Consider the following 27,921-nt stretch of genomic DNA (forward strand, 5'->3'; position numbering starts at 1 on the left):
CTGGCTATGGAGGTAAATGTCCATTCTGGACAAAAAGGAGGAGAAGACGTGACTCAAACTCAAGGAAGTGTGAATTGAAAGGATCAAATGATACCATCTATCTGATACCTTTGCTTGATTTCGTTTTTAATGTTCTGCTTTGTTAAGGTTCTGCTTCCCTGATGTGTTTCTGTTTTAATGAATTGCTAATGATTTTTGCAGGTGTTGTCTCAGGTGTTGCCAACACAACGATTAACACCCGTACTAACTTGATTTTATTCAGGGGGAGAAAAATTCTCATATTAAGGGGGAGATAACTGTAGTTCAACTGAGAAATTGAGTTTGATTTGATTTTGTCCAGAAAGGCAAAAAGAGGGAGATTGAATGGAAATATAATTTCCATATTAAATTGATTTCCCTAATATTATCTTTTCCTTGTTGATTTGATTGAGTATAATATTTAATTATGATTTTGTCTTTCTAGATAATTATGTTAAGATTTTATTGTGATAATATCTTCCTTAAATTTAATTTCCTATTGATAAGATTATGTGGAATATTGGGTTTGCCTTTTCTAGATATTATATTTTGATAATAATTTAATGAGATATGATATCAATAGTTTAAAAGGAGTTTATTTTTAATTAAAAACTCTCACTTTTCCTTGTGAAATAGGTTTCCTTGAAGAATAAAAGTCTACAACTATAAATAAGATATCAAGGACATTGTTGAAGAGCTTTCTCTCACTCTCTCATCTCTTTCTCTTGTGCACAAGCCTTCTCGATTATTGATACACGCACTTTGGAGAGAGCTCTTGGATTGAGGATTCACGCAAACTTTTAATAGAGAGCTTTTTCGATTTATATGGTTTTCACTCTTCGCGTGGAGGTTTTCATGAATACATAACTGATGCACTTTTGCATGTCGAGATTTAAGAGACAAATAATTCTACAAAAACGTTGTTGTTTTGAAGAGTGCTGGACGTGTTGCCTTGAATGTTGGAAACATCTACAGACAACATACGTGACGAAGTTGGCTGGAGATCGTTTTCGTGGATTCCCTTTTCGACTCACGTTTTTGCTTTCTTGAATAAGTTTTATTCTGAGTATTTGATTTTAGAAAGCGTTTATTTTCTCAACGTGTTGAGGAAATTGATTTTGTGAAAATCACTAGTGATTGGTTTTTGTAAACGATTTGTTTTTCTAGTGATTAATTTTTGCCATAAGACATACTTGTGCAAATTTAATCTTGTCTATCTATTTATTTAAAGTGAATTTGTGTTACAAACTTTAATTTTTCGCTGCATGTTGTCCGAGATGTTGTAACATCTGACACAACATTTAATTCTGATAAAACACAAATTTACGTTTTTACACTGCTGTTGATATATTTATTCACATCTGTCGAACATAAATTGAAACATAGAGAGTATCACCAGTTAAGTTCTAGTGTCATGTTCACCTAATCAACCAGATCAAGTTACGTAACGTCAGCAGTTTGACGTACGGTACGTGTGTGCGCGCGCATATATATATATATATATATATATATATATATATATATATATATATATATATATAAAAGGATTGTCTATGAAACTGGGAAAAAGATTCTAGTTGATTAGATATAGTATTTGATGTATGATTTACACGTAAAGAATGCTGGAGTTGGTGTGGTGGGTATTCCACAACATAACTAAATTGTCTACCCAGTTACGTTTTATAATAAATTATAGTGTTTTTTTTAATATAAACTATTTAATGATTTATTGAATAATTAATTTATACGTGTAAGAAAAGTTAATATACTTTGTTATAGAATTAAGCAGTATTTTCTTGTGAAACTAATTTGTACAATGACAAAGTAATTTAGTTGTTCCTTCATAATAATATCTAACATATCATTTTTTTCTAAATATATACAGTTAAAACTATATATTTGTTTTCAAAGAATATCTGATTTAGTACTTGCGTGGCTCTTTTAATACATAATAAAAATATTTTAAAGAGTTTAATTGTTTAACCAAACTAAAAAAAGTTGTTTTTCCCGTAATATAACATTTTTCTGTCTTATTATTTTTTTAGAAAAAATATTATAATCAGGAAGTTTTATTTTAACAGAGATTACGTGGAAAGTTCTTTCAAGCTATTTTGAGTATAAAATAATATTTTAATCAAATCTTCTTACGAGAAGTTGGTGAGTTTTTTTTCCTGAACTTTTTTGATAAAACACAAGTTTATCTCACTACACCTAATTAAGTCGTGCCACAAATAGTGAATAAATACCTTTTCTTACATCCTCTCAGTTACGGGTAGACAATCATTTATGCAATAAGTAAAATCACCCGTTGGTATAAGCTCTGGTTTTTTTTATTTTAAAATTATAAAAAAATTACGTTAATTTAATTCCTATGAAATAGGTCTATGCACCAGCACTTACCATGTTTGAAAAGCTAACTTTCACAAAATCTCTCTATATAATATCACTGTTCTTGTAATATTTCAAACCTTGCAATAAAATACACATATTTAAGATCCGATAAGCCCCAACCGTGTCGGTTGGCTTACTGGTGGTGTCTCTTCAGTCTTCACTGTATTTATATTATATGGTCGTACGCAAACTTTTGATATTGCCCTTATTTCGTTCGATAAATAATGTACGTTAATTATAACTTATAATTTTTGTATGCACTGTCTGTGATACTTAGGAGATCATGTGGTGATGCTACTAGACGTTCTTACCATGATCCGATGAGTGTAATTAGAATTGAGTTCTGACGTTCTTAATCAAAAGGTTGATGAAAAATGAGGCTACTTAGGATAATCACGAATAAGAATAAATGTTATTCTGAATCAATCACATGAATTATTGAACCACAACTAGTTGTATCTCTTAACCATTGAGAGTCACACAAATCCTGAATTTTGTGTTTATGTTGAGATAGTCGAATTCAAGGAGTTGAATTTGACAACCGAAGATTGCTTATAAAAGAGTTTATAAGTGGATTTCATAATTGGAAGTTGTTGAATTAAGTAGGGGTGTAAAAACGATCCAACCCACCAACCCAACAAGATTCCACCCGAAAAAATCAGGTTTGCGTTTAGGTTTTTCGGGTTCGGGTCATGTTTGGTTGGATCCGTCACTAACCCGAAAAAATAAACTAGTTCAGGTCGGATTTTGTTGACCCAAAAATTATACTTTTTTAAAAAATAATATAATTAATAAATATTGCCTACATTTTTATATGAAAAATATTTATGGCTTATTTATATCATAAATTTTTATAATTTAATATTTAATTTGTACATTTTTTTTATTTTTTAAACAATTGTTTATTTGATTTAGTAAATATACTTTAATTTTTTACAATTAGACTTTCAAATTTAAATAATATATAAGGGAGATTTTGTTATTATGTGTTTAAATTAAAAATTTATTATTATTCTTTTCAATTTTATTTATTTTTTTAAAAAAAATTTAAAAATTGAAATCAGGCTAATCGGGTTGAGTCGGTTTACTCGGGTTCGGGTTGTGAGTTTTCGAGTTCAGGTCGGGTTTGGGTTGAACACTCTTTAGATTGTACTATACGTCAAGCTGACCCAACCCACCCGAATTCACACCTCTAAAATTAAGTGAAAGACAGTGAAAATGCTTGTTTTAGTGAATGAGTTTACAAAATTGACAGCTGCTAAAAAAAGTTTGTAAAAATTTTGGCTTCAAAATTTTCTTTTCATTATATGAACAAAATTTGTATTTTCAATATATCGACGATGTCTGATCGTCGATCAGAGTTATAATGAGTTCACAATTATTTATTTAGTAAAATTAAAATATACTAAATAAATAATAAATTAGTATTAGTGATTATTGATATAAGATTCTCATAAAATATTCCAGAGAATTCTAAAATTAATTAATTAAGTAATTAAATAATAATTATTTAATTTTGTATATGTCTATATATATAATGAATATCAAAAGTTGACAATGCATGATATTTTAGGAATAAAAAATACATATGAGAATTTTAAATAATGAATATAAAATTCTGAAAAGATAAAATCTAAGTGGGATCATGATTCAAGGATTGAGAGAGATTATATGTATAATCAATAGTTGATTAAAATATAACAACAACACAATATCAATATCTCCCTCTTTTTCTTCACAATAGCCTCGGCCATGATAATTGATTAAGACTAGGGATGTAATTGAGTCGAGTCGGGTCAAAATCTTGAATATTTGAGCTTGACTTGTTTATAATCGAGACGAGCTCGAGCTTTATTTAACAAATATATTCATGGTTCACGAGCTTATTCAAGCTTTTATTGAACCTAAACGAGCTCAATAAATATTAATTGTAAATTTAAATATTCATTAAATTCATTAAAAGATAAATTATACATTTAGAAAAAATATAATATTCTTATTAAAATTTGTCAATTTATTATAATAAATAAATTTAATAGATTTTTCTATATACTTCATAATTAAATTAATGTGTTGAATCAATAAATTAAATATCAAAATTATTATTTTTCATCTAAGATATTACTTATGAATTTACTAACGAACATGTTCACGAGCTAACGAGCCGAATATTGTAGAGCTTGAACTTGGTTCGTTTATCTTAACGAGCCTCATTAAACGAGCTCAAACGAGCTTTTATCGAATCGAGCTTCGAATAGCTCACGAACGGTTTGGTTCATTTATATCCTAGTAGTTAAAGACTAAAAAACATAAAGCCGTACAACTTTGGGATTAAGAGTTAGTTAAACTCTCGGTTATTAAGAGTTAAAAAAGTTCGTGCACTTTGATAACAAAAAAAAGGGTCACGGCCAACACGGCCACCATCACAAGTATTCACAACTCCACCCTATATTGTCAAATCGATGATCTGGACGTAAATTTCGTTTAGATATTTTGTGCTATCTCTACAAGAAATCTAGTTTATGATCATACATCTGATTACACGATTGAAGAAAGATAAAGATCAATTTGTAAAGATTTACAACAATGACTATCTCGTACCGACAGGCCGATTGCGGAGTTCTACATGGAGAACTGGAGCTAACATTAGGCCCGGTAAGCATTAACAGAAAGATCAAGAAGCTTGACAAGATAAAAATCCTGGAAGGAAAAACCCGAACAAATCAAGATGTGTTCAATAATCCATGGCCATGGTTTTTCTGTGCATCAAGCCTGAATATGACCTGAATGTTGCTTCGCGTAATGCTTATTTTGAATTTGAATTTTTTGAAGTATTGTTTTTTATGGATTCACGTGTTGGGAAAAATATGGACAGGAGTGTTCTCCGTCGATGATTGATTATACAGTCAACTATGTCAAGCTGCAGGACAAGAGAGTCAGAAAACAGGGCCAAGACCCCAATCAATTTTAAATTTTTTCTTAAGATTTACGCATCCCTCCCCCCCTCTAATTATTAACAGGATTTATATTGATTAACGACCAAGATAATAATGGAAATGATATATCCAAAAATTGTAATTATCCGGATTATTATGTAGGTTATAACATGTGTCACAAACAAATGTCAGATACGCACGAGTTTGCACAGCCTAGACACTCCGACGCTCACGTCATAAAATAATTTAAAGATATTATCTGAAAGCTAAAGAGTTTAAGCCTAAATCCATTAGAGTCTGAAATAATGAAAATCATCATTTATTTATTTATAGATTTTTTTGGAGTGTATAATAGGCTTGAATCTTTATAATTAATTTAAACCTTCGTAATGAATTGAATATTTAAATCCAACTATTACCCATCAGAAAATTCAAATATCTTTAAGGACATAGGCAAAACCAAGATTTTGTGTTAGGTGGCTGAACTAAAAATAAATCTTCATTTTTTTATATGAAAAATATTTGTTCATAAAAAATTAATGCATCAAATTATCACACTTGTTTGGCTATCATTTGCTTTGTTGTAGAAATGATGGCGAATCAACTTTTGATTTTGTTCTCTCAGGTATAGTTTGATATACATAATATGATAAACATGTAATATATAATACAATGATAAGTTAATGATAAATAAGATGTAATATATTATATTTAATGTTTGATATGATTTTAATAAGAGTGATTAAATTTATATATTATATTGTAATGACAAAATTAACCTTATCATAATAAATTTTATACTTTTAAAGTTGTTGGTTAAATTTATATTTCTTATCTGTTCATGCGTCCGACAGTGCTTGCATGATTTTTTTTTACCGAATTTTATATATTATATAATATGATAATTGAGCCCTTAATTTTGTGAGTCAATTCAAATATAAATTTTTAAAGTTAATCGAGTGATACTAATAATTTTATTGAGATTTATACAAATCATTTATATAATTATCATATTATATAATATATAAAAATAAATTAAAATATTTATTTGATTTTAATTTCTACCTACAAATGAAATAAGAGAACAATAGGGTTTATGATTTTTATATATTGATGGCAATTAAGTCATTTGTGATGTTTTTATCATTAGATTAAAATTATCACATCTCATAAAATGGATATTTTATCCCTATATAAAATTATTTATTAATATCATGAGCTTTTTAAAAAGGTACCAAACGTGAGATAAGGAGTATTATTTATCAATATTCTTATCCCAAGTACCAAACTATACCTCATAGATATATTCTGTGTTCACTTGACATCGTGATTAATAACCTACATTAGAATTCATAAAAAAATTAGTTAAACACAACCAAACGAGTTAGGAAAAATAAAAATTACGAATCTAACTTTCAGTTTCATAAAATATTAAACTAGAGCTTCATACATGATACAACCCCAATAAGTCTAATATTTTTCATGTCTCTTCAAATTTATAAATGCAAAAGACATTACAAACTAAAAAAGTTAAATTAAAATTAAAAAAATAGAATTTATTATTAAATCATATATCACAATTCACATACCAACAAAAAGTCATAATCCACGGATTGACCTATTCAACATACATGCGATTTTCTTTTTTCTAAAAAAAAATATTGAACAAAAATCCAATTGACAATTTTTTAAATAGGCAACATTCACAAATCTTATTCAAAATAATAAAAAAATATAAAATAAGTAAATCATTAATCACCATAGTATATTTATAAAAATAAAATAAATATGACCCTCAAGCCTTCAAAGATTTAATATGGTAGAGTCTTAGAGGTGACAGATGACTGAAGGGGATGAAGTGAAGCCGCCACAATAAAAAAAAGGGAGGAAGCATCAAGAGTCCAAAAACTACCATCTAGTGTAATTATAATATTTTGGGCTTGAGGCAAAGTACCAGATTAAGCTGATTAATTAATTTCTGCTGAGATTTAGGCTGAAATTTTAAATATCCTACCCCCGAGCCAGTCCCCTTCTATGTCTCGTATGTGGTTGAAGGATAATGCTTTAAAAGCTTAAATTATTAGATTTATTGGTTATATAAATAATGTTTGTTAATTAGAGGTCGCACCAGTTTCATATCTGATTCAGTACATAATACACTATAATCTCAAGTGTTAGTATATAAATTACAACTCAATAGATCATACCATAGAGTTTTCCAACGCTTAATATACCAAAATGCCAATAGCAAGAATAAACGGGTTAGCAGGACGGGTCTGTTGGATAAGTTGGCAAATGTTCCAGTCCAGTCCACTTATCTAGCGACAATTTTTATATATATTAGGTAAGTCGAGAAGGATTCATTCACAATTCATGACAACACATCATTTGGCATGGTGAGATGAACATGTCCATCATTCGGGCAGGTCAAGAAATTTCAACTCAACTCGTCTATTAACAGGGTAGGCTAATCTGACGAACCTAACCATTTTAACATCTCTAACTTCCAACCTATGAAAAAACATTTTAACTAAAATAATAAGGAATACTTAGTGGATGTTTATTTTAAAGTTTGGTTTGAAGTATAGGGTTTCAATTGAATGGAGGAGTTGACCTTAGGTTGATAAAAAAAAACTCTATAATTTTAATTTTTTTGATTTGTTTGGATGAATATAGTTCAAATTAATGACATATATACTCTATATCAAATTAAACAATTTCAGTAATACTTATTAAACAGAAGTGATCATTTGGAATTTTTTCTTCAAAAACTTCCCAAAATCAAATCTTTTCATCAATATCAAATCAACCTTTGGAGTACTAGTTGTGTCTGACCAAATTGTGTATATGTATGTAGAGAAGTTACTCCAGAAGTTATCCAAGTTTAACTTGGAGAGGAGAGGTACAATGAATGCCACATTTGTTTCTGTCAATTAGATACATAGTTTTTAGAAGTAAAAATAGACCAAGCATTTATCAAAAAATACACATCCCAAAATCTGCCATTGACATGCATGAATGAAAATGTGCTTGCACTATGAATTTTATACAGACATAACACAGTAGCTATTGCTGAGCAAAGACACGGAAAAAGGAATACAGCAAAGCAGATGGAATTGCATTTGAACCTGTTTGGGTGTTTTCAGTTGTGTTTTTAAAATCACGTGTAGTTTTGAACTTATTATAAATTTTTAAAGGGATTTTTTAGCACATTAAAGCTCATACATGAATCTCGAATGCAATTTTTACCCAAGAAAAATGACCAAGATCTCTGTCCCGGGTTTTAAACAATTCAATGGTTTCACGAAATAGAGTGCCGCCTGTCTTTCCCTGCTTTAACTCTGCCTTTCAAGCCCGGTGTGTTCCCCTCAGGTCGAATAAACCTGCCAAGCTTCCTCGAGACAGTGCTTAATAAAGATTTCCGGGACGGAAGAGGCTTCTCCGCAATGGACATTGTGCGCGAGATAACCGAAGGATTAGCATGATCACCTGGTATTTTAACTGAAGAATTTTCCACGTCTTTCAATCTCATTTTCATCTTCATTAGCTCCAGTTTCAGGATCTCATTTTCCCTCTGTAGAGAAATTGAGTCTTCATCTGGAATCGTGTGAATTTCCATTGTTTCCTGGGTTTTGGGTGGACCAAGAGCAGGGGACGACTCGTGGAGTCCACCATCCACGACCTCCCCAAGGCGCTGCTGCTCGTGGTATAGAACTTGAACAACTGTTTGAGCTGGAAGCCTGTCGTTTTGAGCTGCGTGTGCACAAGCTTCACGAGATAGCTTTTGACAGTCCATTAAACTGCAAATCTTCTTTCTCTCCATGTCGCTTAACTCAGGATGCGCCTATACAACGGAACGGTGCAGACAAAAAACATTGTGCATAAGACTGTAAAACTTTGAAGTTGAGAATCAACAAGATTTCTATAGAATCAACAAACCTTTAAGTATATGTCAATGGCTCTATACATTCCATCATCAGTTACTCTGCACTGTTCAGGAATAAGTTCTGCGAAGTCGAGGAACCTGGGAACAGATAAGTTGTGATCAGAAGCAATTTCAGCAAGGTAGCTCTCCATTAATCTTGTCACAATCTCCATCTCATGTGATGGATGGGAAACGTAATATTGGTCTACATCATATCCCACTCTGTTTAGCTCCATTCTACTTTCGAAAAAATTCATCATGATTCGCTGTACGGTCTCCACATCGAACAACGTGTCTCCTGTTAAAGAATAAGAAGGAATCAACAAATCATCTATGACAGCTTGTCCCAGTTGAGAAGCCATCATCTTCTCCAAGTCAAGACGGCAAGCAAATGTTGTGTCTAAAAATATTGCAGCTCGAAGAAGCATCGACAGGAAGCTAACAGGCATTGAGTTCTTCTCTCTCGGAAGAAGACCAACCATCATTTCTAAAACCACCCTCTTCTCATACTGTTGTTTTGTATCGATCTTCTTTCGACCCTTTCCAAATAACTCCTGGAATGTTCAGAAAAATGTGTGACATTAGCGACTCGAAAATAGTATAATAAACAAATTCATGGAGCAAGACCTCACCAAACCTCGAAGAGATTTCTGTGCATAAAGCATTAGTATAGGTCCAAGTGCATATTTCTTGAATCCCATAGATATCATTTTAACAATAACCCGTTGAAACAGATCAATTCGAAGCAGTGTCAAATCTTCAGCCCACCAATCCACAATAGGCTTCGAGACAGGAAAATTATACGAAACCGAGTCATATAACTCCTCGCTTTTGGGCTCCACCGGCACAGCAAATTGGCTATCTCTACAGGCAATAAAGGCTATTGTATCAATGCATCGATTCACCAGTTTAACATTCTCTGCTACGGGAAAAAGATTTTCACAAGAATGTAAAATGAACACTGCCCCTGCAAGACTTGTTAGTGCTACTTCATTTATGTACGCTTCGGTTCTTCCAATTAAGTTTCCGACCGCGTAATCCTCCGTCATTTCAAGAAACTCAGCCGCACATCTTAGCATCGCTATGTTTTCTGCACTAATTTCGAAGTTCACTCCGTAGAAAAATTTTACCGCAAGTTCGAATGCGTCCGCCCCGCCGGGGATATCGGGGAGCTTGATGATAGAAAGATCAGCATCTACAGATTCTGAAACCAGCTTCCTTATGTATCCACTTTTCGACACCAAAGGAAACTGTACGTTTCAACATATATCAAAATTACTCCATTCTTATCTATGAAACTTAACAAAAATGACGTTGGATATTCAGCAAAAACCCAACTGATATAAATCAAGAAATCGGTGAATTCTTAGCATTTTATCTATTATAACATAATCTACCTTGTGCAGTGAGAAGGAGGTTCCTCCAGCAATAACAGTAACATCGGTAGGAATCTCCTGGGAAAAAACCCTGTTAAATTTCAAAAGAAAAAACTCAGATTCTTCTTCCACTCCCAAAATCAAGAACATACATATCATGCACACAAGATAATTGAAAAAGAAACAAAGTTGACCATTCGCTAGTCCTCTTCATGGTAGCAGAAAGGCGATGTTTCTTCTTGGAAGAAATGTTTGCATCATTGGATTGTGTAGTGTGTTGGTTTTGGTCAAGATCCAGCATCCTCATATTTATTTATTTTTATGGGGACTTGGCTTCACTACATTAAATTGAAGGGTGAAAGTACAGATAATCAGTTTCTGTTCGTTGTTGGATATGGATAAGAAATAACTGATAACCGTGTCCTTTTCTTTCTGAACAGTAATCTATTGAAGTTTACGACTTGAAGGGTAACAAGCTTCCTACTTCCCAGTATTCTCGGTCATTTCCTCCATTCTACGCACTTTGAAATTCAGGAAAAATATATCTATCTTCCATATTTGTTTACTGACAAATGCTTGTGTGAGATGGTCTCACGGGTCGTATTTTGTGATACGTATATCTTATTTGAGTCATCCATGAAAAAATATTACTATTTATGCTAAGAGTATTACTTTTTATTGTTAATATCGGTAGAGTTGACACGTCTCACAGATAAGGATTCGTGAGACCGTCTCACAAGATACCTACTCTTATTTCCTCTTCTTTTGTATATACTAATACATCTCTTGTTTTCAATTTCCCTTTTCCACTATCATTGTACCGAATTGTGCAGCTCAACGTAATCTTTGTACTTTGGGGAGTATTAAACTGTTAATACTAATGCATCGAGATATTACCTTCAAAGACTTGATCAAGATTTCTTTACCCTATTCATTTTAGGATACTTGAAATTTTATTTGTTTAACATGATAATAGCATTTTTAATTTAACTGTGATTTCAATATTATATAGTATAATTAATTTTAAATTTCGATTTCAAATTTTATGAAACAAATGAATTATGTGCACAGTTAAAATAAATATTCTTAAAAGGATAATATCTTGTATGTTTTTAATTTTTGGTTATGTTGTCGGTCGGGTCAATTCACGGTCTCAATCTAACCATTTGAGTTTTTTTTTTACCCAAGTTTTTCTGGGATTATTGACGTCACACCAAAAAATAATGATATGTCATCGAAAAATAACAACAAATATTAATGACATGTCTGATATCACTTTAATCATTGGTGGAGTCACATGCATAGTTACCCGAGCTAAAAGGTCTTTTAGCCTTTAGCTCGGATGACTCAATTTTTTTAAAAAAATTATTGTTAATTCTGAATTAATTTGATATTAGTATGAATGACTCAATTTAAAATTTTAAAATTAATAATTTATCCTATATAAAATACAATACAAGTGTGAAATATAGCTGTGTGCTTACTTTATCGACGACGAGCTCCAACTCTCTTATATCCAAAGGGTTCCCCACCCCATTTGATTGAGTGGTCATTCATTTTCCAGAAATTTGATTATCTTTCTTTTAATTTTTTTAATTATATTTTTTTGTTTTTTTCCGATTTGGATTAGATTTGAATACATACCACCAATCTTTACAAAACTAACTCTTTTTTTGAAAACAGACAAAATAAAAATAAAATAAAAATAAAAATGACAAAAAACTTAAACCCTCGGCCCGTAATCGAAAATAGGTTGCCAAATAGCGACGTTTGCAGAATTGTTGAAATTCAATACATGTACAAATAATCTTCAATAGTTTCAATTTCATTCAACAGTAACTGCAAAACCTTGAGTTCGAATAGGGAATAACTTTTTAGACAAGAGTAGATCTCTTCTGAGATGGTTTCACGAATAAGATATATCAACCTTACTGATATTTACAATAAAAAGTAATACTCTTAACATAAAAAGTAATATTTTTTCATGTATGACTCAAATAATAGATTCGTCTCACAAAATACGACCCGTGAGACCGTGTTACACAAGTTTTTGGCTTTAGATAAATATATGGAAGAAGGTAAACAGATACTATATATGTCTATTTCATTTGTTGAGAGGTTAGATTTTTTATTTTGACACGACCAAATACAAAATGCGGAATTTCAGAGGAAACAATATCACAATCTAATAAATTATGCTTTAAATTTTAGAATGACATGGCAACTATTGACAAATAAAATATCACAATATATTCTTACATATTTTAATATTTATAATTTAAAATAATGCAAAAAAAAATCAATATATTATACTTTTCATACAATTTAAAATGTGTTTTCTTTTCAAAAAAACAAAATATCCAAAAAAATGCTGTATATCAATTAACACAATTTTTTTATTTTTATTTTAAAAAAAATCACACAAACAACATTAAGACGGGGATCTTGGATAATTGATTGGGTTGGGTCATTGATGTAATCGAATATGTTTTTTTACATCAAACCGTTGGGCCATTGCAAATTCAATTAGGTTTTCTGTACGGATTCCAGAGACCAGTCCACACTTCTCAAATCAAACCATCAAACTACTAAAATCTGCAATTGCGTCTGAAGTAATTCATTTGATGTGGTTTTACCATGATTCCATCTGGGCTTTGAAGGATCCGAACAATTTCCAATAAAGTGCAATCTGTGCTTTTGTTTTTGCTGGTGTTTACCATGATTTTCGCCGGTGTTTTGAAGGATCTGGACAATTTCTGTTAAAAGTGAAATCTTTGATCTTACTTTGTTATTTTTAGCATGATTCTGATCTGGGTTTTTAGTGATCTGAGCAATCACCGTTAAAACTGCTACCCTTGCTCTATCCTTCCTACCGTAATGGGAGTTGTAATCGAGTCCGAAATCTGGGAGCCAAACAAAGCTGTATACGTATTTTTATTCATCTCCAGCTTCGTCTCAATATTCCTTTTTCCGACTAGAACTGCCGCAAATGTCTTCGATCACGCGCCGCCCGTTTCCTTCCTTCGTTTTCAGCGGGACTTTCTTCTGCTCTACTCACTTTCCTCGGGTATTTTAATCTGGTATCTTTTATGATAATTATTTTTGTGGGTTTTGAGTCTAAGTCCTTTCTTGCTGGCTGATTTTGGATTTTGAGTAACAGTGATGGAGGGCTTGTGGGCTGTGTTTGGAGAGTACGAGTTGACCTATTATGGATTGAATAAAGAGCAAATGCTGGTTTCGTTATGCGTTGGATATGCTGTCTCTCTGTTTATCGGGAGTTTTCTTGGAGTTCTCTCTGATTTAGTGTGAGTGTACTTCTTCAACAACCGATTGTGCCGTTTTAGTTTGATTTATGTGTTGTGGAAACATGTAGTTTTGATCGATCTCTATCTGTTGGACTGATTAATTTAGTTTTAAGCTAATCGAAAGAAATTTGGTGTTGTTCTCGGCGCCTTGTTCCCCCAGCTGGTTCCGCTCTATTCTTGGAAGTTTGTTAAATGCGTAACTTGAATTGCAAAATATATATATTTTTCGACTAGTTGTTAATGTTCTTCACCTGGCGCTTGCAAGATTACACGAAATAACTGTAGATCGAGATATTGATGTTACTAAGATCTTTTATATGCAGGGGTCATAAGAAACTTTGCTTATTGTTTTACATGCTGCACCTTTTCGTGAGCATATGGAAGATAGTCAATGGAACTCCAGCAATTTGGTTGGCAAGCATTTGTCTTTCACTGGCCTCTTCAATATTTTCCTTTTCTTTTGAGGCATGGATGGTAGTCGAGCATGACAAGGTTGGCATAAAAATTGTCTTAGATAAACAAAAACAGGTGGTTGTATTAGCAACGGCGGTTATCTTTGACATTGTATGTTTTGCAGCTCGGTCAGAGGCAAGATTCGTTGAATCATATGTTTTGGTTGATGACATTCTTTGAATCTGCATCTTTCATCGGCAGTCAAGTGCTTGGAAATTATCTGGTTGATGGTGATGTCAATAAAAACATTAAATCTATGTGGAAATTGGCTGTGGTTCTGGTTGTTGTTGCAATTATCTATGTTACTCGAGGCTGGAAAGAAGCTCCTAAAAGAACACTGTTCAAGGATTATACTATTGTGTTTCATAGACACGTTCTCTGTGGCATGTTTTCTGACTTTTTTATTGATATCAGAAGCACCAGTTTTTGATATATTGTTTTTGGTACTTTCACACATAATGCAAAATAGCTAGATTGAGAAGTCAGTACCTCTTTTTGCCACGACGTTGTAAAGATTTAGTTTTCTAAAACCGTTCAAATCTTCATGTGAACAAAATTTAGATTTTCTTTGCTAGATAAGAGAATATGGCTGTTATCAGTGGCGCAAGCTTCTGTTCACTTCTCTGTTACAGCATTTTGGATTCTTTGGGCTCCAATTGTAGTGGTAAGATCTTGAGCGCAACCGATAGAAGATACTTTTGTCTCTTAGTTTGTTTTTTTTCTTATTTTTTAGTTTCTCTCTCTCTTGATTAACTTTAAAATTTTTGGAACTTGTCACGTGTTGTAGGCTGATGGGAGAGAAGTATCATTGGGTTTGATATATCCTTGCATGTTGGGTTCTAAGATGCTCGGTAGCACTGGATTCCCGTGGTTTTTACCGGGATCATTAGCACTTCGTACAGAGGAATGTCTAGTATACATTTTTATTATAATGGGCACCATTTTGTCAATTGTGGCCTATGATTATCAGGTATGGAACTCAAATAATTTATTAATTTGTGGGACCCACTGAGCTTCATCCAGTCCAATTCCGGCTTTGATAATGTGGTTAAAGCATTAACATGTTCAGGAAATTGGTCTTCTCGTGACACTATTCTGCATATTTCATGCTTGCATGGGCCTGGTTCTGCCATCTCTTGCAAGATTGAGAACCATGTAAGCTACTATTGCTCTCGTGCTTTTTTAGTCACAAATTCTGTAGTTCTGGTTTTTTGAGGATCATTACGGCGTGGATTCTTGCTGTTATTTTAAATCCAGTGGTTTAAAAAAATTACTCCTGTATTTTACTTATATGATGAGCATATAGTTTGATCGTTAGATGCCATGACTTAATTTAGTTTCTTGCATCATCCTAATTCACCTTTCAACGCAATTCATAGGTATGTGCCGAATGAAGTTCGTGGAGGAATGATGACACTATCACTCGCACCTGCAAGTGCGGCAGTCATGGTTTTCCTGATGCTGGTACATTCTTTAACCATGTTGCTTTAAAATTTTTAATAATTGCGGAGCTACAAATTGTGGTATTTTAGCCTTTGTTTTTGCTTTTGAGTACATGTCTTCATCTTCAAATTTCCTGACCCTGAGAAAGTACAATAAAAGTAAAAAAGGCTTGAGAAGATGATTGTACAGAATTAATCCCATAGAAATTGAGTGTGTGATTAAAGTTTCTCGAATTTTGTTTGTATGTATTGCAGAGAGGTGACTATCAATATATTGAGAATTCGACTATCACTGCATTCGCAGCTCTTGGGCTGTTCTCCGCTGCTGGTTGCATGTATGTGCTTAAAAAATGGGGAAAGCAGCTTCACCAGAGCAAGCACAACTTGTGATCTGTACAAATCTTGTCTGAAGTTCGTTCTATCGATCAAGTCTCTGAGGCGGAAATTATATAACCTCGAGTAATCTATCTCAAGAGGCCATTGTGTTCTTGATGAATTCATGATGGGCGTTAGCTAGTGCAACACGAAAGGGAAAGACGAGGGAATTATGGAACGATGGAGAATCCTGTCTGCAAATTTGGTTTCACGGTCTTTTCGCCTTGGCAACATATACATAGGTTAGTGGCATAGTGCATATGGTGGCTAATCCCATTGTCGAGTTGATCAGTTTTGTAGGTCTCTAAATGCAGGTTAGATGGGGTGCCTGGGAATTGGGATAAGACAACGACCGGCGTTTTTAGGAGTCCAGTACCTCAGTTTTGCGTTTCTAGGAAATATAAGCTAGCGATCACCACCTTAGATGATAATGCTTTTAAATATTATTTTTATTTCTAAATTTTTTATATACTTCGCTGATGTTATTACCATTGTTATCAAAATTCATGATCTGCCGATGCAGGTGAGAATTAGTTTCAGTGGTAGGATCGAATTATATACTCAACGGAAGTGCGTGGGCATCGATTGGACAAAGTTCTGATTTTTCAGAATAAGCTATTTTTTCCCATAAAAATACGGTGTTTGAATGCAAAAAATAAAATAAAATTGATTTTTCGGTTTTTACTTCGAGTTCTTAAAAATTCAAAAATTTGTTTTCAGTACCACGTCATAATATTGAAAATACTTCGTTGCACCGAAAAAGTCTAAATCAAGAGCTAAAAATAATAATCAAGTAATGACATACATCCAACTAATCATGTAACAATTCTTTTAAAAATTTAATTAAATTTTTAATAAGTTATTTAAGATAGTTTTGCATCTTTTTATGTGTCTTAAGTTCACTAATAATTAAGTAATTTAATATTTTTACACAATTATTATATGAAACTATATTTCGATCTAGCTTATAGTAATTTCTAAAATTCACATCCAAATATAATTTTTAAAAAGTGTCTTAAGAAATTTTTTAGTTATTTTATAATTTTAGAATCGAAAATAGCATAACTAAATATGACCACCTGCAATGGATGTACGGATACGTATTAGCATCAACATGCACATGGTGAATTAATAGATACGTAAAAAAATATGAATTTATACTTAATATTAACTAAAATGATAAGATTTTATTAAAAGAATCCTGCCCTTAGACCATAAAAGAGTATGTCATAGCATCATTCATAATGAAAATCTTAAACTACAAGCCAAGCCGATGATTTGTAACTCATCTTAAGTTTGACACGACCTCGGGTCCAAGATCCAACTGTAACGAACTTCATCCCTAACTCAAAAAACTGTAGAAAATTTCTCAAATGTTTGATGAAGGGAATGCCATTGTTTTCAAGACAATTTTTTGCTCCCCAAGGGAATCCAAGTCCGCAGTACATTATAGTTCCACGTGGTGAGTCGCAGTAATGAAGAGGACGCAGCGTGCAAAGATCTTGTTGGCACGAAATGCTCAACCCACTCCACACTCGTACGCCATCTGCCTCAACCACAAAAACAAATATCTTCCTCCGCATAATCACGTTTATTACACCACATCTAAATTAATATATCAAGTGGACCTTCCAACTACAAAACAAATGACGAAAGAACGAAACAATTATTTCCCCTTCCATCAATTTAGTCCATGTAAAGTTTACATGGAATTCCGACGTAGTTCTCCTCCAATCTAAATTCTAGGAGCTGGGAAAAAAATTTATCAGATTACTACAGCTTTAGCGAGTGTCAAAATTGAGAATGCTTCGACTGAGTATATATTGTACTCTTGTCTCGAGTCCTAGACATGAGATCAAGACTGGAAAGGGGTTTGGCCCGATGTTTACATACCAAAGGTGTCGGGTTTTACGGGGAAGGATTGCTGTCAGGGGCCTGAAAGATGAAATGGATGGAGGCAAAGGTGGGGGGGCGTCTGGTCAGAGTTGGGATCCTGGATTAGAAATCGAGGTGCCATTCGAACAAAGGCCGGTATGTATCATGTAATTCTGTTTTCGTGGACAGTTGAATTGATTTCTTATATGAAATTCCTGAACACCTCGGAACTTCATCGAAATCCCAGAATTAATTGAGAAAAAAAGATTGGCAATCTTGAGTACAATTAAATAAGGTTTTTCGAGGTGTACTCTCATGTAAGATTACCTTCGAGACACTGAGAATATTTATGCCACCGCCATAATCCCATCCCATATGTTAAGTTGCACTGAATCAGTCGGGAATGGTTGTCAAACTAGAATTACCACAATCACGTAAAAATGAAGATCCTGGGAAATTAGGAAGGCAAATTGTTAAAAATGAAGCAAGATAATGCTGATATATTAAATTCACATTTTGGATTACAATTTTCTTGCTGTGAGTTCCACCAACTAAACATCTGGTGCTTTCGTAGGTAAATGAATACTCGTCTCTGAAAGAATCAACACTCTACTCATGGGCTGAGCTGGGTCCAGGATCCTTTTTCTTGCGCCTAGGAGGACTTTGGTTAGCCACTTTCGCAGTCCTGGGAGTGCCTATTGCAGCAGCAAGCTTCAATCTATCAAAGGTACTGTAAGTATATGGACACTTTTTCAGGATAAGGTTACGTTAAAAGTTTGTATAGGTTATGTCAAAAATAAAAATAAAAATAAAAAATAAAAAAAGTTTATATAGGTTGATTAAGAACAAAGATTCAAAGTTCGTAGTGGATGCAATTTCTGGGAGTAATACAGATCTTAAGAATTTGGTGCTTTAATATGCCAGTGTCGTCCCCTCCTAGCGGTAGAATCATCATTTAAAATTTGTTTTGTTCAGCGACAAGCGAATATGGCGGCCCATTCTATGGCTATGGCGGCATATTCATATGCTAGTCCCACAGTTCTTTATTATGTTCTTAGTTTTCTTGCTCGTGTACTACTTGCTGATTGTACTGGTTCTGGTATTTGAATAAAATTTTCTATTTGCTTTATATATAAAAAAAGAAAACAGACTTGCCACGAAGGGTCTGTATTGCATGATCACCACTCTCTCCATGCAGGCAACTCATCCAATTTCTGGTGTATCTACACCTTTTCTGTGAAACTACGAGAGGCTAACACTTTTTTAACCAAGCAGGATCCTTTGCGTTTCTTCCTTGCTGCTGGTACAGGAACACTTTTTCTTGTTTCTTTAATTGTCCTGAGGATTTATCTGGTATGTCCTGTCATTGAAACTATTTACTGTACTTAATGTATCACACAACACGGGTAGCACCAAAACAAGGAAGATAAAAGACATCAATCGTGCATACATGTCAGCTGAAGTAGCTACTGTCAGATCTTTTGCCAAGTTCTGCAATTTATATGAAATGAATTCAATCTTCTAGAAATGAAAAGAAAGATGGTTTCTAATTTGATTTTCCACATCTCCGTCTGTTGTGTTAGCTATTAACCAGAACAAACAGAAGAATATTAGATTTCACAATACCATGCCTCTTTTAATTGACCTGACGCCTCTCACGCATCCTCAAAAAAGCACTACATGTCTCATGTTTGTCTAACTGAGCAGATTTACATATTCAAATTATTTATTTTCCTTACCAACTTTCAAGACATTATTGTCTCCATGCATCCTGAGCTTAGTATAATGAATTTGACAGGGATGGAGCTATGTCGGAGATAGGCTTTTATCGGCAGTCATACCTTATGAAGAAACTGGATGGTATGATGGTCAAATGTGGGTGAAACCACCAGAGGTTAGTGCCTAATCAAATTAAGATAGTTATTGACAGTATTAAGATGAAATTTTTGCCTAAAAATCAATTCCATACTCCATATCTCCCTGCAAATGGCATAATGCAAAAGATTACAAGACCCAGCCTTTTCAGATGTCAAAATTTAGTAGAGATATCTGCAGTTCAATCTTTCCTGTTTAAATGGAAAACTCACAAAAAAGAAAAAAATTCCCACTCATGCAAGGTGTTCTACTAGATTTTCTGTAACTCGGAGGCATTTGATGATCTGATAGACAGATAGGTCTCTTTTAAAAAAAAATTATAACATTTAGCACCCATTTGCTAAAATATAGCAAATTTAAGGGGGTTGTCCTTTATGACAATCCATTTCAAAGTAAATCTGGGGGCTAAATGTTTTATATGTATATACATCATATATATAATAAAAAAAACAGAAAGATAAGATCAAGGGAAATATATTATGAGAAGAATATGCTGTTAAATTGAAATAAAATAGAAAAATATGCTATTTAATTAGGAACACTTGCTTTTATATGAAGAGGCGTGTCTCTAGGTTGAAAAAAATAGCAACCAATTGGACTATTTCCTGTACTCCCTGCCAGAATTAATGCATAGGCCAGAAGCGAAAGAAGACATAAAATGTTTTTTTTTTTTTTTTGGAAAAAAGGAAATGGATAAAGCAGGGCCATGAAATTGCTAAAGCTTTGCTATTGCCTCCCAAGTAAAGTAATTAAGTAAATAGTCTTCCTCACCAGTTTTCTAACTTGAAAGATGTAGTTACAGCTGTAAAATTAGTAAGTTGTTAGGATGTCAGGAGGAATTCAAATGAAAAACAAAATAACAATCAATTATTTTCTCCAGATGAAATGGGCCAACTACAGAAACAAACGGCAGGCTAGGATCAAGAATCAAGGAAAAAAACAAGACTCATCATAGTCAGCCAATTTGTTGCCTTGGATGACTCAAAAAATATTTTTCTGTTACCAAACCAAAACCTCCAAAAGACAATATAAACTCATTCGAGTACTTCTCACAGCCATTTCTCTCTCTTTTTTTTACAGATCCTTGCTCGTGATAGATTACTGGGATCATATAAGGTACAAGATGGATATAGTATATTTGTTTAATAGATTTCAAATTTGATGACTGGGACAAAATAATTTATGCTGCACAGGACCACAAATAGATGATGAAATTAAACATCCTCAAAACAATTAATCAATCAAAAGATTATTGTGCAGTAAAAAAATAAATCAATTAATTCTTAAACCATCAAAGTCTTAGTCAGGTCATCATGAGAACTGACCCTCAGCATGAAACTTGTGATCTATGTGCATAGGTCAAGCCAGTCATCAAGTTACTGAAGCAGACTCTGGTTGGAACAGGAGTGCTGCTTGTTACAGCTGTTTCGTTATTTATTTTCACTACACCAGTAGAGGACTTCATCCATAAGACTTTTGTCCAAGAAAACCAATCCAATGGTTCTGTCTCAAATATCAGTTCAAAATTCAATATAAGGTAACAACTATCAGTGGAGACTCCACATCTTCAATTGAGAAAACATGACAATTTTTTCAATTGAGAAAACATGACCTTTACACTAATTGTAATTTCAATATAATTATACAGGAAGGAGGAGCTGTTAAGATTACCAGTTGATGTAAAGACTGATGATGATCTAGGAGCCGCGGCTGCAGAAGGCCTGTCTACTGCAGAGACAGGTTTTACCGTGCATTAGCAGGTGGGCGATATTACAAATGGGAAGACCTAGTTAAGTGAGTTCGTGAAAATCAATTTAATCATGATCAGGACAAGCTAGATTTTCAGGTGTTGTAAATCATTTGGCTTACATTTGGACAAAATATAGATATTTTAGAGTTGCTTAAAAGCATTAATTGCGGAAATCACGTGACTTTTAATTTGGATTTTTCAATTATTGCACAATAGCAATTGATCAAGTTCATACAGTTCGATAAATAATGAAGAATTCCAAATGGTGCAAGCTAGTTATTCGAAGGGTGTTGTTCATATTCAAGAAACTAAATCTGAAAAAGAAATGGAAAATTCAGGATACCATATCTGAATCGGTATACTGAATCAGGGAGATGTTTCTTCCCGGGCAATCATCTTCAAGACCCAAGCTGTCCGAATTGCTGTTGATTCACTTTTGCTTCATATGGACCTTCATTACAAGCTTCTTTAATCATATTTCCTTCTTTCCACTCTTCACAAGCTCTCCCTTTTGAAGTATCGACCCTAGAGCTACTATAAATCTGCTACAAAAATAGGTACAACTTCCAAGCCTCGGGGTGGTAATTAGCAAATTATTGACCTTCCCACCGAATATGTGCATAATAACTTTCATGTATTCATCGTTGGCCACCGCGGGAACCAGAATACTGATTCTCCTAATACTTGAATATGCCCATGCCAATACATGACATCTTTATAATGTCATATCAGCATCATTTTCATCATAACAAGTGCTAGTTGCACAAAACCTATGCAAGCTTCTGACACCAACTGAATAATTTAGACATTTTTCCTTCAACTTTATCCTTAATTGTCTGTTTCCTTTCCCTCGCATTTTCAATATCCAAGGTTCTATAGGCCAGAGCAAGTAAGTACATTGCTGGATGAAGCCTCCTGCAGATGACATTGATAAGAAAAAAATGATTGTAAATGCCGAGAAGAATTTAGTTTTTCATAGAAATTGTATATTTGAGTGTAAATTACATACTCTTCAAATTGTTCAGTTGTATCTATGACATCCCAGCACCTCTGGTCTGGAACAGTCTTTCCTTTCTTATCTCTTCCAAATGTCTCAACATACCAACCTCCTACGTCATGCATGGCACTGCGAGGTTCAAACAACCAAAATCTGCAGCAGGTACCAACTTTAACGACATTAAGACAAATTATTAACTTAAATAGGAAAAATATGTTGCTAGTTCTTAGGTCAGTAAATGTAGCTAATATATGTCCTTTACAATGGGAGGAAATGAGCAGCAGGACGGAAACAAGAAGGAATGATCTCCATAGCTTACATTTTTTTAATCTTTTACAAATTATGGTGGACAGAACTGAGAATATTTCAGAAAAGTAGAAATATGTTATCCCAAGTGAACGCATTCATCTCTCATTGATATATCCCATTATCCTACACTTACAGGAGGAAGCTAGATGTGATTTAACCATAAATTTCAAGAAAATTTAGATACTTACTTGCTTGGTGGCAGAAAAGCTCTACTACATCTGCATTCACAAATTGAGAATTTCTCTCCAATTCGATACCAATGCAGGTGTTTCACCTGAAATAAAAGTGCATGTAAAAATTGCAGGAAAATGGAACATCTGTATTAATATGAATGCATTCCACATAAATTCAACTGAAAAGCACTTCATGTTTTGCAAATTCAGGAAGACAATAAACATGAAAGTCACACGCTATGCATATAGCACTAGCAGTAAAAAAAAGATGAGCAAACCTTTGCCTTAAAGATTAAGAAGAACGAACAACTTGCATGAGACTACGAGTCCTGTGAAAGGTTCAGACTAAATGTATGATGACAACAGGCAGAAACAGTGCATCTTCCTGTATATAGAACCATAATATTATAAACTTAATTCCCATTCCCAAATCTTTGACATCGTGATGGCTTATGTAATTTTTCCACAAGATGGATGAGGGCATAGCGTTCCATGTGAAATGACATACCCATATAAGGTAACGATATTCATTAGTCTTTAACGTGAACTCTATGGCTGAATAAAATCATCTTTTGACAGCAGTGAGAATGAATATGCAATAACATCATAGATATACTGCATAAGTTTGCAAATCTGCATGAATGATTGATTAATTTGATGCCTATAATTTAGTTGGATAGAGAATACCCGAACATGAACTGAATATGACAATATCCTAAAAGCACACCCCATGCCGCAGCACAAAATAGAAGACAAAACACATATATGTAACAGATATCATACTGATGACAGACACTGGAAGAGTTGCATGCTTTTGAGTTGCACAAGGTTTGATGGCCCTACTTTCTTTCGTAAATTTCACTTCTTTTTCTTGTTTTTTAAGAAAGTGTGGAGGTAGCACAAGGAGATTGCACAAACCATCAATGTCCGGTGCTTCACGATCATGTGTGTCTTGATGCCTGTGCTATTGTACACACTGCAGGTTCCTTCTTCAGTGGAGGTTCCCAACCCTTTTATAATTCCCAGAGGAATCCCAGATTCAATAGAAGGATCTGCGAGTTTATCTCCAGGAAAAACCTGACCACCATGTAACAGTTCTTCATTCGATATCAGGTTAACATGTATTTGGTCTTCGGAATCCTCATCCTGTGGGACGTTATAATTTTTAGGTGGAACTCTTGTAGCCATAGCGACAACTCTCCCCGATATGTGCAATTCAAGATCTCTATAGGCATCAGAATCAGATGGACGGTGATCAATACTGACGTATTTCTTCTGGAGATCTTCGTGATCATCATCATCATCAGACTGCAACTGTTGACCCACATTATCAGCGAATTGGATAAAGCCCGAATCATGAGATTTTAGCTTTGCTTTGTAGGCATGAGGTAACTCAGGATACCTGTTGGCTAGACATACCATTCCAAAAAGGTCCCTGCCTGAAACTAAGTGCACCACCTCTGATGTTACACGCATGGTCCTCTCTTCAGCTTCAAAACAGTTGGGAAGGAGATCTAGGGACTCAATCTCAGGTCCGTAGTATGCCATATGCAATGCCGAATAAAAATCTCTTTCCAGGATATCAAAATAACCAGATCCAGCAATCACTCTTCTTTCAGCCAAAATGTCATTCACCGTATATCTGTACCATTTCAACCATTCCACAACTTCCATCTTCTTGCCTGAGTTCTCATATGAGTTATAGTTGTAGATGATGGGATCTCGTTTAGAGTTTCTTTGAGATAAAAGATGACGATCATAATGAGCTCTCTTGTCAGGGTCTGAAAGTATCTGAATTGAATCAGTTACAAGCCAAATTAGATCTTCCTTAAGCACAGGACATGTTAGTTTTTTTAAAGTTCGCTAGAAGACTTCTCGTGCATGACCTTTACCGACGGAACTTGTAAAAGAACTAGAAATAACCAACCATTTCCGCAAGTACAAAGAGAGTAACCCACAAAATCTGAGAACGTACTCCAGATAGAAAAAGAAAAAAATCTTTTACAAGGAATCACGAACTGGACACGCCTGAACTATAGATCCTAGGAAATCCATCTCTCATAATGCTTGTCTCAGCTTCATCAACAATCTCCAGATGACTATTCAAGGAATACCTAATTACTCCAACTTTAGCGAGGCATATTGCGCATACATCAGGCTGAACATTCTGGTGTACATATGTCACAATATTCATGCAAGGATCTTTCAACCTTAATCGCCGAAAGACAATCACCGCAAAAAAACTAATATTATAATATTCCAAAATAACAAGAATTTAGTGTGGTAAAATATATAGCAGAAAACAACTCTCCTGTATTGTGAAGTGAATTTCGAGGAGGGCCTCCTAATTTTCTTCAAATTTTTTTTACCATTCCTGCTCATGTACCTCAAATAATAAAATTTGTCACAGGTACTGATTGATTTGAATGACATGATAAATTAGTCATAAGATAAGAAATTAAAAGATCGGGATAAGCAATATAATGTGATTAAATATATGGAGTCCAGTATGATTTTAATACGATATTAATTTTGTATATTTTCTTGTACTGACCAAACTGCATCATTTTCTTATTTCTCCCAACTATTCATGTGTTTTTCTCCTAACTATTCATGTTTTTTTTACTATTCACTTTTGCTTGGCTCTCATCTCCAAGAATAACTTCCATAGCCAAAACGTTTTTGAAAAAGAAAACAAAATCAACGCAGCTCCACGCCTCCACCGCCACACTACAATGTCTTACAACTCCACCGTGTTTTGTTCCTCTCACCTTCACTAACCAACGTCTCAATTTCTCTACCTTCAGTATTCATAGCCATTCCGCCATCAGTGACGACGATTGATTGTCATTTTTTTGCCTATCACGATCTTGTGTCTCTCTCCCATTTTTATAAGTCGTAAAAAATTAAATGGTTTCTCTGTGTATGTTGGGTGCAATAAATGTCCCTGCTTGGTAGAGCGATCGAACCGTGATGCTTGAGCTGCTGTGCGGTTTAAAAGATTTGAGTTGCACCATTATTACTAGCTATAGCTGTTGGTAAAGCGGCAAGCGCTCGGTCCTACAATTGGTATCAGAGCCAAGGTCACGGGTTCGATTCCTATTGATTGCAAGGAGTGCAATTATTGAAAGGGAGATTGTTGGGTGCAATAATTGTCCCTGCTTGGTAGAGCGATCGAACCGTGGTGCTTGAGCTGCTGTGCGATTTAAAAGATTTGAGTTGCACCATTACTACTAGCTATAGCTTTTGGTAAAACGGTAAGCACTCGGTCCTACAGTGTGTGCTGTTCATGGTGGGTGTAGGAGGGAAAAGAGATTGTTTAGGCTGTGGTTGCTGGGAGAATTGGGGTTTTTGTTAATTTGGGTCTTTATTGCTGGAATGAGACGGGAAAGACTTAAATTTCAAAGCACAATTAACATGATTGATAAACTATCACAGTCATTGGGCGATCACTTATCTAGGTATTTTATGAAACTTTTGTCAATAGTTCCGTGCTCCACCCTTCCTCAAGGGATAGGTAACTGGCAGCCGAACATCTGATCAGGGGAGATTTGGAAACAATCCCATGCTTATCCTAGGTGCCAAACAAAACAAAGAAAACCAGCCATGGGACTCCTAATGTAACTGGAACCCAGAATGTAAGTTCTATATACCAACCACTTCATAGTTAGTTGTCTGCATCAATTAGTATTCACTGCTTTCTTGTTGATGAATGAACGCTATAACATACATAACTTTTTCTCAGAAAATATTATGGTAAATTTATTATTATTATAGAGAATTGAAAAGGTAGTAAGTAATCAAAATTTTGGTCAAACAATGTTTAAAATTTTCTCTAATATCAGATGAGACCATCTCAAGCCCATCATATCCCTTCTTATAAAAAGATAGCAATTCATTGAACCGTACGTTCATGCTCATCAAAATTCAGTATTATTTGCAGGATATCACACCATTCGTCAAAACTGATGTAATGATTCAAATACTCTACTTGGCAGTCCATATATAGATAGCTTAGCTACAAAGTGCTCACGAACCCTCCGGAAAGTTAGTAACATCGACATCGCAACAATGACTCTCAAGTTTCAAATAGATTATTTGCCTATACGCAAAAGAATTTATAAACAAGTTATTCCAAATTTATCAAGCAATTAAAGAAAATCAAATAAAAAAATCAAAATATAAACGTAAAAAAGATTGTATCATTTGATCTTCAGAAAATAAAAGCACCTCGTAAGCAGCGAGTATTTGAATAAATTTCTCGGAAGCGCTAGAGGTATGACTCTGTGAGCGAGCTAGATCAGGGTGAGTTTCTTTGGCCAATTTACGGAAAGAAGCTTTAATTTCTGAAAATGAGCTAGTTAGCGACACCCCGAGGATATCGTAAGCGTCCCTCCCGGCGAACTCGGACTTCGTCGCCCACTCGGCGTTGCTGCTCTGCCGCCGTTTCCCCGCGAACCTCAGGTACAAGTTATGAAGTACATGATGAGAATTCGAATCGTAATCAAATGCCTTATTAGGCGTAATTGAAGTAACCAGACGTCGGTGATGGGAGAGACGAAGACGGAGCGCGGTGAATTTGGTGACGTACGCCATATGACCATATCCAGGGTTGGCACCGAGCCAAAAGCGATGTATTATAGAGATTAGAGAAGATCCATAGGCCCATGGGCTTTCTCAAAATGTTGGTTTGACTACTGAAGCCTGTTAATGATAATTAA

General features: G+C 34.1%; 4 protein-coding genes across 5 annotated transcripts; 2 read left to right on the forward strand and 2 right to left on the reverse strand.

Annotated features, from left to right (window-relative positions):
• Positions 1-8,271: 8,271 nt before the first annotated feature.
• Positions 8,272-11,094, reverse strand: LOC142549675 (BTB/POZ domain-containing protein SR1IP1-like). The gene is made up of 5 exons (XM_075658747.1): positions 10,841-11,094; positions 10,668-10,737; positions 9,903-10,520; positions 9,285-9,824; positions 8,272-9,189 (listed from the first exon to the last, which is right to left on the reverse strand). Exons 1-5 carry the CDS (start codon positions 10,951-10,953, stop codon positions 8,647-8,649), a joined length of 1,884 nt encoding a protein of 627 aa, XP_075514862.1. The 5' UTR covers positions 10,954-11,094; the 3' UTR covers positions 8,272-8,646.
• Positions 11,095-13,166: 2,072 nt separating this feature from the next.
• Positions 13,167-16,687, forward strand: LOC142549676 (uncharacterized). 2 transcript variants are annotated; one of them, XR_012821239.1, is made up of 10 exons: positions 13,167-13,713; positions 13,807-13,951; positions 14,275-14,443; positions 14,529-14,787; positions 14,980-15,068; positions 15,192-15,374; positions 15,474-15,559; positions 15,784-15,868; positions 16,102-16,463; positions 16,536-16,687. XR_012821239.1 is itself a non-coding variant. In XM_075658748.1 (9 exons), exons 1-9 carry the CDS (start codon positions 13,524-13,526, stop codon positions 16,234-16,236), a joined length of 1,341 nt encoding a protein of 446 aa, XP_075514863.1. In that variant the 5' UTR covers positions 13,167-13,523; the 3' UTR covers positions 16,237-16,687. The 2 variants fall into 2 exon arrangements, 1 of the variants encoding a protein (XP_075514863.1); XM_075658748.1 differs by having other exon boundaries at positions 16,102-16,687.
• Positions 16,688-17,427: 740 nt separating this feature from the next.
• LOC142549678 (protein CONSERVED IN THE GREEN LINEAGE AND DIATOMS 27, chloroplastic-like) lies at positions 17,428-21,923 on the forward strand. The gene is given in 8 exon segments (XM_075658751.1): positions 17,428-18,252; positions 18,671-18,823; positions 19,372-19,449; positions 19,895-19,990; positions 21,052-21,087; positions 21,330-21,508; positions 21,620-21,684; positions 21,687-21,923. Coding segments are annotated over 8 exon segments (918 nt in total). The 5' UTR covers positions 17,428-18,024; the 3' UTR covers positions 21,770-21,923.
• Positions 21,299-27,817, reverse strand: LOC142549677 (uncharacterized). The gene is made up of 7 exons (XM_075658750.1): positions 27,431-27,817; positions 24,119-24,991; positions 23,216-23,301; positions 22,731-22,871; positions 22,065-22,636; positions 21,643-21,699; positions 21,299-21,474 (listed from the first exon to the last, which is right to left on the reverse strand). The coding sequence occupies exons 1-5, from the start codon at positions 27,794-27,796 to the stop codon at positions 22,492-22,494; spliced, it is 1,611 nt and encodes a 536-aa protein (XP_075514865.1). The 5' UTR covers positions 27,797-27,817; the 3' UTR covers positions 21,299-21,474; positions 21,643-21,699; positions 22,065-22,491.
• Positions 27,818-27,921: the final 104 nt, after the last annotated feature.

Source organism: Primulina tabacum, chromosome 6, assembly GCF_025594145.1.
Source record: "Primulina tabacum isolate GXHZ01 chromosome 6, ASM2559414v2, whole genome shotgun sequence".
NCBI lineage: Eukaryota > Viridiplantae > Streptophyta > Magnoliopsida > Lamiales > Gesneriaceae > Primulina > Primulina tabacum.